We start from the raw sequence: 20,858 nt of genomic DNA on the forward strand, positions 1-20,858 counted from the left end.
ATGTAATATACCAGCGATGTATCATGTATGTTACATGATCTGTACATGATACATGGCAATTTTGTTACATGTTATGTAACGGAAGGCGGACATAGAGCGGTCGTTGAGCGGTACTAGAAAGGCGCGTGTATGTTACATTGTTATGTAACATAGATCGTTGTAATATATATGTTATGTCTATGATACGTATTTGTGTTTGCTGGGATCTAACTCATTTATATAACAGGTGTCATACAATTCTAGCATAACCTTGTCAGGAACTCATCATGTCAATAAAGAACTCGAGCGGAATATTAAACATTTATTCAATATATAACAAGTAAAAATTAACAAATAATGTTAAACATGTCGCGAAGAAATAATACTGTGAATACAAAACAACAAAATACATTAAATAAGAATCTTTGGATGAAGCATTGAAAGAAATATACTCAAAAATAATACTAAGTAAAATGGGCTGGCTTCCCTTCTACAGGAATTGTTGCCTTTCATCAATTTCTGCTTCCCTAGAGAAAAAAATCTTGTGTTATATGTATATCTGTTTCCAATACAAATTATCTTCTTCTACACACAAAATTGGATATCTTAGCAATGAATTACTCACACAATTTCAAAACATATCTGTCACAGCAGCAAGATTTTATTCTATAGTATTCCTCACAATCTGCTGCAATTGTTCTGCAAAGTGTTGTGCCGGAGTAACAAGTATGTGGAATGAAGGGTAATGATTCTGAAAATAAATATATGAATAAATAGCATAACATATATTATATTCACTTATATGAATTTTGCTTTTTAGCCGTGGTGTGTTCTAGTCGGTTTAATATTAGATGCGCAACTAAGATCCCGCTGTTTGTCAATAGATGGCTTCAGGGTTAAGGTTAAGTGCTGTTTACAGTGACTCGATGAAACGCAGTGGCCACACGAACGGTCCTATTTTTGATTGGCTGCCGACTCAGCCGCCATTTTTAGGCTAAATTCTTTTGTTTACTTTTAGGGTTTACCGGTTATTGTTTTTTTCATAATATAAGACCAATTTTAGTGGAAAAGTAAGAAAATTTCATGGTATAGAAGTAAACTTGTTATCTGTTAATGAAATTTTTGGTCTAGAAGCCCTTCACTATATCAAACTTCTCTTGTTATTATTCAGCTAAGGCAGTAAGTGGTATTTTTAATATACAGGGTGGCCATTTGAAAACGAAACAGACGAGATTACAGACGAAATAAAGTTTTTCGATAGAAATGCTCGGACAGGTCGATTTCTGTTTCGAGGGGGACAACTTAAGATGTAGGTTACGGACGCATAGCGCTTCAACCCTTGCTGCTACAACCCCCACCCCTAATTTTTGAATAGGGAAGATGGGGTGAGTGATACCTCAATTTAAAGGTATTTTTATACTGATTTCAGCACAGTAATTGTTTTTTCATTTTATGCATTGGTTCTCGAAATATTCATGCGTTAGTTAGTTAGGAAGGAAGCCACAGTCATGGTTGTTTTGAAGCTCAAAATGTCGATTTTTCACAAAACACTACAAGTGCCATGAAAACACTACTTCATTTTCAAATACTTAGTTAAGAATATTTCGAGAACTAATGCATAAAATGAAAAAACAATTACTGTGCTGAAATCAGTATAAAAATACCTTTCAAATGAGGTATCACTCACCCCATCTTCCCTATTCAAAATTTGGGGGTGAGGGTTGTAGTAGCAAGGGTTGAAGCGCTATGCGTCCGTAACCTACATCTTAAGTTGTCCCCCTCGAAACAGAAATCGACCTGTCCGAGCATTTCTATCGAAAAACTTTATTTCGTCTGTAATCTCGTCTGTTTCGTTTTCAAATGGCCACCCTGTATGAGTATTTCTTATGTTTTCTTCTAGCATTTGTTATTTGAATTATTCTGAAATCTTCTGTTCTTTGCCTAGTCTATGCTATCGAAACCAAAATTTTGGGTAAATCACTTGCTGCCAACTTGTCAAGCGCACATTTTTCGAATAATATCAATTTCATAATTTTCAGTAAAATTTTAATTCAGCTGTTTCTAATGTGAATGTATCATTTATTAGAAGCTTACAATTTGTTTTTTTTTAATTGTAATTTTAACCTTTTAAGTAAATGTAAATGAATGTGAAATCTAAAAGATTCTTTTCATTGTACAATTGCAATATACTACTATACTATATAAAAAAAATATGATCTGAATAATACTTTCGTTTTTACAACGATTGATCAATAAGTATTAGGGAAAAATCATTTCACTCAATTATTATGGCCTTTTAATTCAAAACCTATGCTGAAGCTCCGCCTCTTTCGCCATTTTTAGGCTAAATTTGAATGTATTGTGGTCACTGTATTTATCAAGTCATTGTAGTGCTGGTCGGTTTCGACATATCCAAAACGTCATGAACCCAACCAAACTTAGACATATGGTAAACACACACACACATTAGTGATTTTGTTTTGAAGTAATATATTTTTGTTTGTTTGAATATGTTTGATTTTTGGCAAAATGATAGTCATTTGCGGGAAGTGTTGATTTTCTTTTTCCATTCGAGGAAAACGAAGGCTGAAGCGCATCGAGAGCTGCTAGAGGTTCACGAAGATGTTCTATAAGTGAAACAACTTGTGGTGATTGGTTCCAGCGCTTCAAAGACGATGATTTTGATATTGACAACAGTCCAGTTAAGGTGAAGGAAGCCCAAAAACCTTCGAAGACGCTGTATTGGAGGTGAGGATCCGTACCAAATGCAAGCAGAGCTTTCTTCAGCATTAGGAGTTGCCCGCCAAATTATTTCTAAGCGTTATAGGAATCATTCAACAACAGGGAACTTGGGTTCCTTCCGAGGTTCCTTCTGAATTGAAGCCAAGGGACTTTGAACGTCGTTTTTCGCCTGTGAATAACTGCTTCAACGGAAAAAAGAAAGAGTTTTCTTCATCGCATCGTGACGGATGATGAAAAATGGATCTATTACAGCAACCCAAAGTCATTCCCGGTCATGCTTTTCTACGTTTTCGACTTGACCGAGAAACCATGTGTCAAATTCATATACGAATTTGGGACACCCTGTATTTACCTAGTTACCTCTATTATATGTGAGCAAAAAATAATGGAGATCTCAAATTGAACAATATGCATTAGCATTGAAGATGATATTACATCACACCAAAAATCTCTCTCAAAATATTTAAGGAAATTCAATTTCATCGATCACAATTTCATGATTGAAAATACTTGGTCATTTTTATGGCTGGTATTCCTGCATGAAAAACCGTTAAGGAATCTCTCGTGACGATGTAGAACATAAAAATTTCTGAAACCAATTTGTATGCAATAGAGGAAACACAGATAGTGTAATTCAGATTACACTTCCTCTTACTCATCGTTAGGTAAACCACCTTCTGGAGTTTCACGACCTTTTTACAGATCCGACTTTCGATAATTCAAATTGTTTCAAATACCTACATGACGAAAGCTCCAAATTGAAGACAAAGAAGAATATGAATACGCTGACAAACGTTTCATGAATTATTGCCAAGAAAAAAAAGACGCGACCTCCCGATCTGAAAATGATTGCCAGGGCCGTCGTTAGGGATGAAACAGTGAAGCGACCATTTCTGGCGCGTATATATGAGGGGCGGCAATTCGGCCTAGTTTGCTAGTCACAAAGTATCGTAAGTTATTGTACAAAACTACCACAATGGCCATATAAATACTTATAGGTACAGAAAAAGGTATCATATATTATTTTACTCTTACCAGAAAAACGTTTATCACAGCAACAGTGGTCATTGATCAAGTCAGACCCTGTACAATAACGAAGTTCTTGATCAGTACAGTTCTGGCAGCCTGGAGGAATACGAACTGAAAATAAAAAGGAAAATAAGACTGAATAAAACTAGGCAACTGCCAACTACAATGCCAAATATACGAGAACAACAATAGACATTTCGTTAGTATTGCTTATAAGAAGGGATAGAAATAATACCTATCCCACAAATTTTCGGGCATTAGGTATACTTGAAAAAAATTTTTATTACATTTTCACTTTATTTTTCATCAGTATCCCCTCTACTGGAGTAGCTGACGTAAAAATCTGTTATGTTAAGTGGTGATATACCTTTTTAACATTTTCGTCGTTATGAAACGACTTCTCAAAAGGTAGCGTCATCTCTCCTACTATTTGTGAATGTATCTACAGTATGTTTTTACAGTTGTTGATGAAACGCAGCGAACAAGATAAAACTTGCCATGGTTATTGCCAACGTCCGAAACGGATATGGCACGCCAAGAAGAAGAAGATGGAAATATTCCACCGTAGAATTCGTTTTATCGCAAACGAAGTTGTGTACCAAAAGGCACTGAGAAGTACCATTAAGCTTAAGGTGAATCAACTTTAGCAAAAACTTATCAACAGTGTGTTAATTTAATACATTCAATATCCGGTCCCATGAAAAATCAGAAAAAATAGATTGTTAGAAGAAGGCCGATTGAATGGCCACCACGCTTCCCAGATTTCATGAAAAAAACTCATGGGTTTGACATGACGACATGAGTAACGCATCACAAACCATTTTCTGACCTAACACTGCAATATTGCAGTGACAACTAAACAACAAACAAAAGTCATTATCAAAACCATGGGTGATTCAAGCAGAATATTACAAAAAAAAACTGATATTTGAGTGAGAACGATGCAATTGGTGAATGAATGAACGAGCGCTCAAAAGCATCGAATTTTCTTTTAGTGGCTTAGTACTAGGAGTTCAATAAGTCGAAATAAATCATGTGGATACTTTTTCAAATTGAAATAATTATTGTGAATGTAAAATCTTTAAACCATATTTAGTGTTATGCAAGATGCATTTCTAACAAATGAGGAACAAAATCGGAGAATTTGGTAAAAAATAATTGTAAACACTCACTACTTTCCACAGTTTTTACCAAATCAATATAATTTTCCACCAAGTAAGGACTGAATCAATTAAATAAAAAATCGGAGAAATTGGATATGCTGCTCCATCATTCACATGAAAAAGCACGTTCGCCAAACTGCAGAACGTATTTACGCAGTTGGGTTGAAAAATGTTCATGAATGTTAAGAATCTAAATTCTATTTCTAAATTCACCACAAGTGTCTAGTATTCAGCAAGCTATAAAAACATACGCTTAATTAACAGCTCGCTAATGATGCTTGTCATCGTAGTCTCTATTACAATTAACTGTAGTTATTCAATTTGAGTTGCCGAAAGTCGTGAGTAATCGATCAGAATACTTGGAGAATTTCATAATATGATATATGGTGATTAATTTTGCTACATATACAGCAATAACAGATAAATAAATACCTCAAAACACTGCAAATCTTATTTTTTTCTTTTGAGTGGGGGCAAGTTATTTTCAATTTTCTATATTTTTCTTGATTATTCAAATGAAAACAGGAAACTTCTGTTTTGTTCGGATTTGGTAGGTAGATATAACACATAACGCAGATCGAACTGCTTCCTCAATGTCAATTGGTTCGTCGTTCTCTAAAGTGAATATTGCCGAATATATATTGCTTTATAAAAAAAATGGGTAATTAATATTATAAACGAGAAAAACTACGATTATTATTTTCCAATTCTTTTGACAATCAAAATCACGAAACATATGACACTTAAAAATACTGGCTTCCATAGCAACGAAGTTACCAATAAATATCTCCGAATACTAAACGATTTGAAAGGAATCTATACGAGAGACCTTCATTGGGGCCTTTTCTTTTAATTTGGATTTATATAGTCACATCCTATTCAACATCAGAAAAAAATAAATACAGTACAATCCCGATTATCCGAATCGTGATTTTCCGAAATCCGGTTTATCCGAAACGAACTATTTAATAAGAAAAATCCCAATTAACCGAAAAAATTCGCATTATACGAAACGCGTCTAGGATTCACCTATAATGCTAGGTGGTTCCCCTTGGGGCTTCACCTAGTAATACGACGCGTCTATTTGCATTTTAGACCGTCGCGACGGTCTAAAATGCAAATAGTTTCGGTTAGCCGACAGAATGTAGCAAGTACATGTATATTATCCCAAAAACAGTAGTTTTATTCTCGAATATTTTACAAAATGAAGTGTCAGAGCAATAAATGTAAACTGTATAAGAATAGTGAACATTCCTCAAGGAAAAGAGCTAACCGTAAACACGTGTTTCGGACTAAGTATCGGCCCTCATCAATACGGTGAAAAAGTGTTAGGATGAACAACACTGGGAGGAAAACAACAAATAAACGGAGTCAACAACAGGATCCAGCTGCCCATTTCTGTTTTCCATAGTCACAACCAATAGGGCAACAACCAACTTCAACACCTAGACAGCTATGGCTATCTGCGTGACAATGGTCCTATCCAACTCAAAAAAAAGTTATATGGATGTAGAAAGATTCAAAAACAAACAGGGAGTTCGTCAAGGACATCATCTGTCTCCAGATTTGTTTATTCTCTTTATCGAGACCGTTATCATCGAAATGAACGATAATACAGTGTAGCAGAGTGAATGATCGTAAAATTGGCATATCAATGATGACTGAATATAAAGAAGATATAACACAAATGCTGAATAGTTTCGATGATAATTTAATAAAATACAGATTCGAGAATAATAGTTATAAAAAATGATAGTAACGATAAAAAAGAAAAAAAAAATACAGCCAACAAAAAAGTAGAACAAAGGTCTAATAGAAGTTCAGTAAGGTGAGGAAGAGGAGGCTGTCGAACTTGGCCGAAATGCTGCCTCCAACAAAGTCCCAACTTGATGTTTGAAATTACAGACATCGTTACGAAATGATTTATTCAGAAAACAATCGCTCAAAAACCAGAGTCCTTCCTAAACCATCATTTTATTCAAATGAAAAAACTTAAATGCTAAACTGAATATACATCGTCGAAAGTCTTGCCCACCCCTATCAACTCTCAACATGTCGAATGTGAAATATTCACACTTATTATCACTTAAATGAAAACAATAAATCTGGGTCGACCCAGAGTAACATCTGTAAGGAAAGACTATTATATCGCAAATCTTACTCTTACTCGGAGGAATCGAACGGTATCTGTAACAGCCCTTCGAAGTCATTTTTTGAGAACCTATAAACGAGTAGTCTCAGCCAGTACCATGAGGAGAAAGAGAGGGTTGCATTCCTCAAATTTGAGGGCAACAAGACCTCCAAGAGTACCTCGGCTATAACCTGGCAATGGGCAGAACACCAGAAGACTGGCTTTTACCACAATGACTTTTACCACAAGTCACGATTCGGTTTAGAAAGTGGTAATCAACGAGAAAGGGTTTGGAGAGGTCCAGGCAGACTAGAGCGACTCAATTTCGCCCGGAAAGTTCTGCCCTTTCAAGGCGAATCAATAATGTGCTGACGGGGTATCTTATTATCGTTGAACAATGTATGGTGCCATTTACGTAGAAAATATCATTGAACCAATCATTGTTCCCCTTTGTAACGGAATTGGGGATATTTTAATTTATCAGGATGATAACGCCCCACCACACCCCACATGAAGGGTTCAAAACATTCTTCAAGAGATCAATATCCAGAGAATGAACTGGCCAGCAAACTCACAAGACACGAATCCAATTGAGCACTTATAGGATTACTTAGGGAGAGCAATATCCAATCGCCAAAAACCCGCCTTCAGGAATTGAGTTTAGCCCTTCAGGAAAAATGAAACGATATTCCTGAAAATTCAATTAATGACTTAATTCGTGGGATGCCTAGGCATATTGGGCAGTTGATTGAAAGAAGAGGTTGTAATACGGACTATTGAATTTGGATTCAGTTGTGGAATAACTATAATTAATCAATAATGAATTGTGTCTCATCCCGCATAAAGCAAAGAGAAACAAACAAATTTTTTTTTGTCAAATATATTGTATTTGAAATAGAGGAAAATATTGATCACATTTCCACAATAAAGATTGTTTATTTATTGAAAAACCAAAATAAACAGTAAATAAATCTTATTCTCCAATGCAACATTCAAGGGCGATCATTTCTGGATTGAAAAACTTGAAACCATGCAATCAGATAACATTACTTCAAGAATAAGTTTTTTTTTCAAATAGTCTATATCATATTTCTGTGGGTGGTGGTTGTATATCAATAACCTCGTTCGAACTCAAACGGATATTAATTATTTAACCTTTCTTAGTATTTAGTGAACCCAGATGGAAATGAAACGTTTCGATTTCAAGATACCCTATACCCTATTATACCTAATAGTTATAAATAAACCACACTGAGGTGAAACACGAAAATGATATCGATTGAAAGTCAACGACTTTAGCTTCTTGTAAGACGCAAAAAATCCATTGAATAAGGAAATACTCTCCCATATTCAAGATATTTCAATATGCTTTTTCCGTTCTGAAATATAGTTTTGAATCAGGAATATTTATAGTCATGAATGAAGCTTCAAATATTGAAGAATTAGGACAGATCAGTGCAGATCCATAATTAAGCACAAAAAAAAAATTGCTCTCATTATCATTCCCAATTCATCGGAATCTCAAAAAATTCGAAGTTTTTCCATATAAAATCAAATTCACACAGGAAATGAAAGAACTCAAAGAACTGAAAGAGGTTGATAATGACCACCGGGCACCGGTTGTAATTTTATTAAGGTTTTACTGAAAGAATATATAAAGACCAATTTCAATTCAACATTTGCTTCTTTGATGAATGGTCTTTTTTCTGAATGGCACAGTGTACTGTCATAACAGTCGTTACTGGTCAGATGAAAGTCGTATATTTTTCATGAAACTCACTCACAAACACCACAAAATTTATGTCTGGGTGGGCATTTTTGATAACAGCATCATGGGACACAATTTGACAGGCAAACGCTACCTTTAAATACTAGAAGAATTAATTTCCCTCTATTTATTGACATCTTTGAGAATGATAATCGCCACTTGGAACTACGTCTGTTTTTCCAGCAAGATTAAGCTTCGCCTCAGTATGTCATCGGCTGGTTCAGAAGATTTTTAGATATGAATTTCCTCAACCAGTGGATCGGTCGGAGGGGCCCTATAGAATGGTCAGTCAGACTTCCAGATCTGTCCCCCCTAGTTTTTTTTTGTAGGGTTGAAATCGAAAATGTGGAGCAGACGTTTTTCATCATATTTTACCCACCTGTCTTGACTCGTTGAAATTGGTAGGTAATCATTTTATGATTCAGATGAATTTCACTGCCATTCAGGAAGAAAGGTGTTTTCAAATTTGAGGAGTTGGGGTTGCCGTGTATAGGGATGGTTTTTTCCTTCTCAAGGATAAAGTTAACAGGTCCAAGAGATTTTTCAAATTTTTAAAACATTGAATGTTCTACTCGAAAAGACTTTTTTAATGTGGCACAGGTATATAACGAAACAGGTAGATAGGTTGAGTATATCAAGAACGTATGTGGGAGAGAAATTGACATAATTTATAATTATGTGTTTTTACAAAGCCATTCGCATAGCAACTGGATGAGCAAGCATGCCAGCCCTCTTGATTTTGCTACAGTATATTACTTGGATTTTTTAAATAGCAATTATCAAACGATTCGATGAATACTCAAATATGAAGACTTCAACTCAAGTATTATTTGCGTCATCGGCGTCATCTGTAAATATGTGAGAAGGAGAAATTGATTCATTTGGAATAATTAGGCTTTATACATAGTGCATCAGGAACAATGGACCAAACTCCTAGAGTATATTTTGATAATGAATAGAGCATTCGAATGTTATCAGCTTTTGAATTGTTTTTGATCAGAAGGAAGCGCAATTAAAAATTACTGAAATTAAATAACTCAACGTGTTAATCATTTTAGCATTTTTGCGCGTTTATTCCAGAGGAACAGCAGGCACAAAATTCCTGTAATTTTTAATTTTTGAGCCTTGAATAAAGAACTTGTAGTCCAAAATAATTATGTTTGTCCATCCAGCTAGTTGTTGTTTACAAAATAACTCTCAAATGGAAGGTGCTAAAAACTTTAAATTTTGTAGACAAAACTAGTTTACAAAATAGTGAAGAAATAGAGGTTCATTCTGAATTTTGTAGGATATAATTGGGAAATTAAGAAGAATTTCATTTGTGAAATTTCGATATCTCAAAGTATATGAAATTTCCAGTTCTCGAAATATATGAAATTTGTGTGTATATAAAGTGAGTTGTCAGCTTTTCAGCTAAGGTAACACATCTGACGCACACATGGGACTACCAGTGTCATACCCCTTTTTTTTCGTTAATACCAAGCTACAAAAATGTGTCAACATTTCGAAAGATAGAGTTAAGTCTATATCTATATCAAAATTTCGGGTATTCTCAATTCTACTTGTTGAAAAACAACGATAAACATGATCCAAATTGAACGAATTGTGCTTCCAATTACTTGACCATCCAGATTAGCATCCAGATCTGGAAATCCCAGTGATTACTGGCTTTCTTCAGGTCACAAAAGAATTCTCCAGGCAAATAAATTCGGCTCTAGTGAAGGCAAACACGAATCTTCCACAAAAAAGGTATTGAAACATTATAGAAACGTTAGAGTACGTGTCTCAATCTTAAGGGTGAGTCATCTTCAATTGAAAATGACTGACGAATAAAGTCAAATTTTTAATTGAAAATGGATTTTTACCAAAGGGTGTTTTTTTTTAGAGCTATAGAACTTTAAATTGCAATAAAACAACGATGGATTTTCGATTGAATTTTATTTATCCGCAAGATAATCTTGTGGCATTACATTTTAAATATGATTTCTGGATTATGACCGCCACGGCTGGCTCGGATATAGTCCAATCTGGACGTCCAATTTTCGATGACTTTTTCCAACATTTGTGGCCGTATATCGGCAATAACACGGCGAATGTTGTCTTCCAAATGGTCAAGGGTTTGTGGCTTATCCGCATAGACTTTACATAGCCCCACAGAAAGTAGTCTAGCGGTGTTAAATCACAAGATCTTGTGGGCCAATTCACAGGTCCAAAACGTGAAATTGGGCGGTCACCAAACGTGTCTTTCAATAAATCGATTGTGGCACGAGCTGCGTGACATGTTGCGCCGTCTTGTTGGAACCACAGCTCCTGGACATCATGGTTGTTCAATTCAGGAATGAAAAGGTTAGTAATCATGGCTCTATACCGATCACCATTGACTGTAACGTTATGGCCATCATCGTTTTTGAAGAAGTACGGACCAATGATTCCACCAGCCCATAAAGCGCACCAAACAGTCAGTTTTTCTGTATGTTTCGACATACACTTAAGGATTAGCTTCACTCCAAATGCGGCAGTTTTGTTTGTTGACGTAGCCATTCAACCAGAATTGCGCTTCATCGCTAAACAAAATAAAATGGACGTAGTGCGCGATACGTATTCCGCACAGAATCATTATGTTCGAGATGAAATTGGACTATTTGCAAGCGCTGTTCAGGCGTGAGTCTATTCATGATGAATTGCCAAACAAAACTGAGAATAAATCACTCGACAGCTGTTAAATCGGTAGCCATCTTGAACTGTAATGCCAACTTAAAGAAAGTTATATACCTCGAAAAAAAAACACCCGTTAGTTAGTACTGGGACTTGTCGAGTTAAGTGTTATGGTAAATACTATCATGATGATAAAGATACCTTGTTCTCCCCATGAAACGTACCTATGTAGGTACTTGCGTAGGAACAATCGAGCATATATGTCCAGCATCTGAATTTCTCAAGAAATTGGCAGTACGGATAGCACAATTAGATATATTTTGTATTATACATGGGTCTAAATCCTATGAATTGAAAAATATTCAAGAAATTTTCCCAGTAAATTGAAGCAGGCGAATGGAATTTTGTGAGATTATGATGAATTGAAATTGTAGAAAAATTATGATTTTTTTAGAATAACAATTTCCATTTCGTTTTTATACCTCAGACCAATTAGATTAAAATCTTGCTGAATCGTATCCTAACATCACCGTGAAAATATCGCAAAATCAAAAAACGATAAACATCATTCTTGTTTCCTACAAGATACCTATACTAACTCAGATCAAAATTCAGATACTCTAGACCTAATGATTTAGAACACGCCGTATTTTTATTCAATTGATATGTTTCTCTCATTAAATATTCACAATATCGAGACATAATATTTCCAAAACGATATACCTATACCCATTCATTACTCAAAAACATTGAAAAAGAGTATATTCCCAACTGGAATGAAAAAAAAAACGAATTTTGAGAAAAATAATGGCTTTTAGAAGTACGGTAAAATACAATTATCCACATCAAATAGTAATTTGAAAGGTATTACATACAATAAGTTATTTAAAACGAAAGTGTTCAAAGCAAGTGATAAAATAAAAAAGTTAATTTTCTAACGCAATATTCAATAATTAATTATCAAAATCAATTAACATTGAGAAAGGCCGGAAATACTTTCTACGAGGAACAATTCAAGTGATACTTCAACATTAATGTTAAAATTAAAACAACTTAGGCAAACAAATTTTAATTCGATAAATACGAAGAAATACCAATATAATCTTTTTTAGACTCCATCCCAAATTCCATCCCAATCATTTATAATCACGTATAAAAGCTATCGATTAGCCTAAAATTAAACTTCCACTTACATGAAGAAACTGCGATCGTTAAAGCTGAATTCTTCGCTTGCGTTGCCGAGATTTCGTGCTCTATGATGTATTCTTCATAACGCACTTTCCTATCGTTCTCTATCATCGGTGATGAATCTCCCAAATGCCATACTATGGCGATGATAAGGCAAGTTAACATTTTCAGCATGGTTCATTTTCATGAAATGACTGCTATCAGTCTTCAAGAACATTTCATTCTCTTCGTGGTTTCCTGAAAAAAAAATCTGTTATATTTTCCGATTTTCAATATACTCTACTTATTTTACTTTTATTCTATATCTACATATACTGAAGCAGTCGAAACTGACGTATCATTACATTTTATGAATTCACGAAAACCTATTCGAATCAAATATTTTCAAATTTTTGTCTTTCTGTACACGCTTACCTCTGAAACTAAGGCACAAATTTATTGGAATATAGTCTTTCGCGCAGGCGATCTTTTCTATTGAAAAGATCAGATGAGTCTAGAATTAATTTGAAAAACAAAAGTCGATATCAACTTCATTATATTATCTAATAATATCATTTTCTGCATTCAAACATGCATGACGATAGTTATGAAACAATAAGAATTTTAAATAAGAAACAACAATTGCTTTTTTTTCGTTGAAAATATTCAAAGTTCGAGAATAATTGAAGTTAACTAGCATAAAAAAGAATAATTGGGTATGTGATTTATTGTTATAATTTAGCAATATTGAATATAATAGACATAATTTAAAATGAAACGTTGTATTATGTTGGGACGTATTATTTCTTCATTGCATTTTATTTAGTTCAATAAATTTATTACTTGGTGGCGAAATGATTATCCTTTGTAGTTTTTCTGAAATTCACATTTTGAGAGAAGAGATTCTTAATTCTTACCGATCTCTTCAAGAGGATTGACCTCAAAAACAAAAAGGTTTTTTAATTCTATTTCCTTTTGGTCTCTTCACTAAAACCGTCGAAAAATTGAGCAAAGCTTGAAAAGAAAATTTGAAAAAAAAAAATTTTTTTCAAAGTACTTTACGAAACTTGAAATTCATATATATTATTCTAAACATTTGAAAACTACAATTTTTTTTCCAGCAATTTGCATTTTTATCGACACAGTCGTTGTGAAAACTTTGGCTTAACAAATCCAATTTATTTTGCAGTGTTCTAGTTATCCCAGCAACGGAGTGGGTAATTTTTTGGGAACATCCTTTATACCTAATCGGAAACTTGAGAATCATTCCAAAATAGATAGGCAATTCTGAGTGTGATGTATTGCAATAATTCGATGTAATTGTGCACGGCATCTGAAAGGAAGATTGATGGATGTTCTTTTTTAAACACTATTAATGGACTCCATTCCACAAAAGCTATTCATGTGGATAATTACTCAGTAGCAGGTCTCTCTTATTGTGTTGTAGTAGTGTGGGTGTGGTATGTTTATAGGTTGGTTATTCACTGTTAAAAAAGTCTTCGCTTCTCGCTTCTGTTTCAAACAGTCGAATAAGCGGCAATAATTGATTCTGTGTTCTGAATTGTAGAAGAAATTTTTGCTGGTTCGGTGATCTTCTTTTAATAATAATAACTTCTCCTATTCTTTCATGTATTTTTTTTAATAGCTACATTTATGCATTTATGATTTTCTTATAATTCTAAAAGTTACTTGGAAATGAATCCAGTAATTTCTCTGAAACTAGTAAAATTTCGTACGAGTATCTTCAAGAAAAAGAAGGAAATGAAGAATCCGATAAATGTTTGCGAAGTCGGTCCCTCGTATTTTTCATTTTTTTTTTAATTTTCATTGAAAATAACCATTCTAGAATGATTCTTGATGGTTTTCAATCAGTGGCGACGCTAGAGGGTGTCCTGGAGGCACGCCCCCCCCCCCTAAAATTCTGTTGCCACCCCCCCCCCTAAAATTGGACATACTAAGGCTAAAAGATTGGCAGAACTATAATTTCGCCTCACTTTGGACCCCCAAAAAAATCCGGCCCCCTCTTGGTTACCTCTGCTTTTGAAAGCTGGCGTCGCCACTGTTTTAAATGATGGAAAACTAATATTTAAAAAAAAAATTCTGAAGAAGAATCATGGAAATCTGCATAAAAACTAGTTAAATCATTAAAAACCATCAAATATCATTCCTAACTGAACAAATAATAGGTTATATTAGGTCAGTAATGATTTTTGATAGTTTTTAATGATGTAGAACTAGTTTTTAAGCAGATTTTCACAATTTTTCTTCAAATCAAAAAAAAAACTATTGTTCGCACTGTCCCTGTTTTCGGCGGTCATCGTCTACTTTCCTCACGAATTTTGAAGATGTCGTTGTGAAATCTTGAAGATGATTCACTGTTAATTAAACAGCAATGAGAATGGAATTCTGGTGCAGTTGCTGAGGGTTATGTGGAGAATTCCATAATTAATAAACAAAAGATTGCAACAAATATCCTTGGAGAAAATTACATGGAAAATACGCAAATTAATTATTAACAGAAACCAATGTCTACTGGGTCAACATCACTAATTGTTCAAATTAAATATATTAATATTTATAAATTATTTTTTTATTCGTGTTATAAAATTGAATAATTTTATAGGTATCTTCATATCTAATATCTGGTAGGTGAGTAGGTACATCGAATTGATTGAAAATGAAGAGATAATTGTTCTGGTTAAGTCTTACAATCGTTCTGTATTTTTTGCAATTAATTGCGAAATATACTTTTCATCGACAGTTGCGAAAATTTTACTTTTCGGCAACCGTCCGGGAAGTGCTCACTTCCCGGACGCTTTTTCTCTGAGAAAGTAGCATTTCTTGGCCTAGTCCGGAAAGTACGTACTTCCCGGACTAGGCCGGAATAGTTATTTATAATACAAGTGCAGAAGGCATTGATATTCTTCCACGAGTTCAAAATTCAAAAACGAGCCACGAAGTGGCGAGTTTTGGAATGAACGAGTGGTAGAATGAGCCTTCTGTACGAGTATTATACATTATTTTCTCTAATTCATTGCATTTTCATTGAAATTAATGAAATATTTCCATAAATATAATTTAGTGATTTTTGCATTGAAAAATGTTGGTTGGCAGAACTGATTTCTTTAAGGCAATTTGATGAATTGACAGATAAAGCCGTAGCGGAAAGTTCTGAGTGCCAACATAGAATAATAAAATATAACCATGAAAACTGTGCGTTTCTGATATATTCTCGCACGATTTTGTTCTACAAGATGTGGAAGAATGAACGAAATAACCACAGAATTAGAGAAAAGAATCATAGAATTCATAGCAACCGAAATAACGGCTGACAGTTCATATGAAATTAGTTGTCAAAAATTTGCATGATTTTTTATCGCAATCTCAATAAAATATGGAAAGCAGTAGCGATAGTGTTATTTTACATGGTTGCCGAAAAAATATTATACAGTGCATCCCATTTTGGGTGAGACAGCCAGGTTTCTCGCTTGTTATTTGAGATAGAGCCTTGCGGTTTTCACGTTCCGGTCCTACTTTTTCGTGAAACTCAAGTTGGTCTAATCAGATTTTGCATAACTGTTTCCGTTCAAGAGATACAGGGCGATTTTGGAAATTGATACTTTTCGGAACCCTCCTTTATCTCCGAAGTTAGTAAAAATAATGCTGAGGTAAAAACCATATCTGAATCAGAATTCTGCGTAGAATCCAGTGGCGTACTCAATTTTTTTTTCGGGGTATGGTTTTGAAGATTCAACACAAACCTATATTTTTTTCAATGCAACACCCTGTATATTATTACTTCGTTGGATTCGTAATTTTTTTTCCTTCAAAATGATGTATGATACTATGTAGGTAGGATGTTCAGAAATATAAAAAAACACTAAAACATCAAATAATGATGGTTTTTTGTTAATGGGCAATGGATTTCCCATATAAAAAAAGAATCAATAATAATAATAATAATTCATTGCGATGACAGCTAGATCAGATTGGTTTTTTCTTGCCAATGCTTGCTTGATAAAACAATGCTGCCAAATGCATAGTAGCCATAATAACAACAAGAATGTTCGTATCATCAATGACCTACTACTTTTTAAAAATCAAAAGTAATAATCCTGTTATTGAAACTTAGGAAATTCATGACCCATTAACAAAAAAAGCATCATTATCAGATGTTTTAGTGTTTTTTTATATTTCTGAACATCCTACCTACATAGTATCATTCATCATTTTGAAGGAAAAAAATTACGAATCCAACGAAGTAATAATATACAGGGTGTTCCATTGAAAAAAATATAGGTTTGTGTTGAATCTTCAAAACCATACCCCGAAAAAAAAATTGAGTACGCCACTGGATTCTACGCAGAATTCTGATTCAGATGTAGTTTTTACCTCAGCATTATTTCTACTAACTTCGGAGATAAAGGAGGGGTCCGAAAAGTATCAATTTCCAAAATCGCCCGGTATCTCTTGAACGGAAACAGTTATGCAAAATCTGATTAGACCAACTTGAGTTTCACGAAAAAGTAGGACAGGAACATGAAAACCGCAAGGCTCTATCTTAAATAACAAGCGAGAAACCTGGCTGTCTCACCCAAAATGGGATGCACTGTACGCAACACGCCCGAAAATGGTTTTTTTGGACTTACAGACTTCCAGGACTCGCTTACGCTCGTCCTGGAATTTTGTCTATTCGTCCAAAAACACCCTATTTTCCGGACTTGTTACGTAAATTACTATTTTCGGAGCTAGTTACGAAAAGTAAAACGTTTCAAAACGTCAATGAGTTTCGAAAAGTGTCACGTAAATTAAAGAATAATCAACATGTTCGAATTTGTTTCATGAATCAATTGCACAAGATTTTATTCCTTTTAGGAACTTTGAGATAAATGGAATTTTTCCAGGAAGATCTCCTTAGTTCAACATGAACGGATATCACAACTGATTTTGTAATAACTTCGTTGATATTCAGATTGCATTCTGACGCTTTATCGTCAGATATCCGGTTATTGTCAATTTCTTTGAACTCCCTCTTTTCATGAGTATCTTAGGATTGAATGGGATTCATAGTCATCCCAGAGTAGGTACGTCAACATGCCTTTTTAGGACAGTAATGTTTTATTTCATATTTCCTAGTATGAAAGTTTGGAAATACGATGATTTTTTATTTCCTTCTTCCTAATAGAAATTCTTCCACGGAGTTAAGATTTTGCGGTAAAATTTTATTTATTTTATTTCCAACCTTTGTAAATTGTGGAACTTAATAAAATAGGCAACTTATTTTTGCAGCAAATTGGTCCAACAATCTATTCCAAAATGTAATCAGTAGAATTTGGGAGTTCCAAATCTTAGTTCGACATACAATGTTCTGAACATATGTGAACGATAATAGATCAAATAAATCTGAAATTTCATCCAATCTTTATAAAGCATACCATAGCATCCTAAAAAATTTCTTCTGAACTTTCAAACAAGTGCACCTTTGAAAATCACAGAAATGTAGGTAATAGTTCTGAGTCATATCCTGACTTCACGTCAGTGCTTCATTTATTTATTTTCAATATTCTGTTCGATTTGATTTTGCATGGACTTGACATTGTTATTTATAAAAAAGAGCAAAATTTCAACCGATCGGATATACTGACAGGGAAATAGTGGTTATTTCTTTTCTGCTAAATAACTTCTACACGAAAACAGGAAATGTCGAAGAAATGCCAAGAAGACGCAAAAAGAGATTTTCATGGCAGCATTTATTTTCAAGAATTCTGTTGTTATTTCAATAAGAACTCCGCGAATTAATTGATTATCTATAATAACATATAATTTTTGTTTTCAGAAGTTTTGACTTCAGTTTAGATGGATAAATTATAATATAGAAAGTTATGCAAAATGTAGCGACAAAAAAGAATATGAATATCAACAAACGTACAAAGGATACTTACATCCCTTAATATTTGCATTACCTACATCAGAAATTGTTGGAAATAAAATACCTGTTTCTAACTTGAATGAATTTTTCTCAATTAAATGCTGAATCATTCCTTTTCAAGATTACTCCTTCAAATTTTACTCAATAAATGAAAATTTGAATATAAAATCGATAAAATACATCTACATATATGGAATCAACGTAGGTATATATATTATAAAAAAAGGTCTGAAAATTGAGCGAATAAATTTGGCAATATTCGTATGAATATCTTTCATGTTATTCCTTCCAAATCTCATTTCGAATTAATTCAAATCCGATATACTTACATCTTTTATCATTTTCATAACATCAAAAATTGAGGAAAATGAAATATACCTGTCTTTAACTTGAATGAATTTTTCAGTTAAATGCCAAATCATTACTTTTCGAGATTACTTCTTCAAATTTCACTGAATAAATAAAAATTTGAATTGTAAAAACGATAAAATACACCTCCATAAAATTTACGTATATAGGTATTATGAAAAAGTTCGAAAAATTAAGCGAATAAATTTGGCAATATGCTTATGAATATCTTTCATGTTATTCTTCCCAAATTTCATTTCGCATTGATTCAAATCCAATATACTTAACATTCAGTAAAGAACACGTGAAATTTAAAATCAAAATCATCACAATCTTACGGAAAAACGTGGAAAATTCACTCCAGATAACTCGAATATGAAACATTCTGAAAAAATTAACATGTATTGTGAAAACTCACGAAAAATCCCAGATCGAAGAAGGCTTCCGACAGGCGGGAAAAATCCGACGTGAAAAACCAACCCGAGATAATCCAACGATTCAACACCAATAACAAACGCAGTTAACTGTGGATGAAGTCGCCGGCTACGTTCATTTGATTCAACACCATGCGCGCTAGTTCTCGCTCACAAACGCACTCAAAATGAAATTCTTGACGGCAAAGTACCAGAGTACTGAAAGAGTCATGTAATGCACCCGACAGTCGAGCCTTTAGCATATTGATTAACATCAATTAAAAACTATCATCTACTAGCGCTGCCTGACTCACTGAAAACGTAATTGTGTTACTTGCAGGGAACCTTCAACTGTAAGAAATAGTTATTGGTTTTTCAGGCGAACAACCTGAACTTTGTTGTTGTTTTTTGAATCAGGGTTATGATTTTTTTTTTCAATGCTGTTTATGTATAATTCATCGACCTTGTTGAATGTATTCGATCTAATTCAACTCAGTCGGAAAATGTATCAGGAAATACGAACTCTTAGCTGTTTAAAGAAAAATATTGATTTTTTTTATGAATTCGGTCCTTACTTGGTGGAAATTTATCATCAAATGAAATGAAATTAAATTGACTTCCGCCAATTGCAATAATTCTAACACTATTGGGTTGTGTTGCTTCTTCAAGTAAATTTTTCATTTCGACTGATACAAAAAAAAGCATGTAGGCCAACTGAGGTATAGGTTCTTATAGATACAAAATGTGAAAGATTACCAAAAATTCATGAAAACTAATAAGGACTTAATAAGCTTAACATTACACTTTTGCTGCCTGAGTTCCAATATATCAATAGATATTCAATATCTTATACAGGGTGATTCACCGGGTTGGCCTATTAGACGTTTATGAAAAACTCATCATAATTTTGAGCTGAAAATTCGCATTCCGCATATTGTGGTTTGGGACAATGATCTTTCTCCCTAAAATATTTTCAGCTCTCTACAACTAACGGTTATACCGGAAACAGACTATAGGTACTACTTCCTTATTTCAAATGGCACACCCAGTATATTATTGCATCATTAGATAGCTTTTTTGATGACAATTTCGGCAATATCCCATACCTTGGGTAAAAACTCAAAGGTTCATGAGTTAATGGGATTCTTATTAAAAAATGGTGGCGATGAGGACTCACATTTTTTCAAATTTTCCAGTAACAGTATAGTGTTGATGAAAACCCAGGTTTGTTAATTCCTCCTATATCTTGGGAATTAGTCATTCCTGCATCTCCACAAATGACATTACACCGTATTTTACTAATCTGCGTGAGATCTGGAGTCTTAAGGCTTTTTAAGCCCAGTTAACACAGGAACTCAAGCAGGTCAATCACCAGCAACGCTGTTTCTTCATTAATTGGGTCTTTGAAATGCATCAAAATGATTTGCAAAAATCATTTTTAATGTTAAGGCCCATTTTAACCTCGGATGCTACATTAATAAGCAGAATTGTAGCAATTGCGACTCGGAAAACTCAAGATGATTGTTGAAAAATA

At 33.9% G+C, this 20,858-nt stretch overlaps 1 protein-coding gene across 1 annotated transcript; it reads right to left on the minus strand.

Moving 5' to 3' along the window:
- Positions 1 to 288: 288 nt before the first annotated feature.
- Positions 289 to 19,588, minus strand: LOC123688856. The gene is made up of 5 exons (XM_045627581.1): positions 19,330 to 19,588; positions 12,661 to 12,892; positions 3,757 to 3,861; positions 607 to 730; positions 289 to 506 (listed from the first exon to the last, which is right to left on the minus strand). The coding sequence occupies exons 2-5, from the start codon at positions 12,827 to 12,829 to the stop codon at positions 470 to 472; spliced, it is 435 nt and encodes a 144-aa protein (XP_045483537.1). The 5' UTR covers positions 12,830 to 12,892; positions 19,330 to 19,588; the 3' UTR covers positions 289 to 469.
- Between the last annotated feature and the right edge of the window lie 1,270 nt (positions 19,589 to 20,858).

The sequence above is a fragment of the Harmonia axyridis genome, chromosome 1 (genome assembly GCF_914767665.1).
Source record: "Harmonia axyridis chromosome 1, icHarAxyr1.1, whole genome shotgun sequence".
In the NCBI taxonomy this organism is placed as follows: domain Eukaryota; kingdom Metazoa; phylum Arthropoda; class Insecta; order Coleoptera; family Coccinellidae; genus Harmonia; species Harmonia axyridis.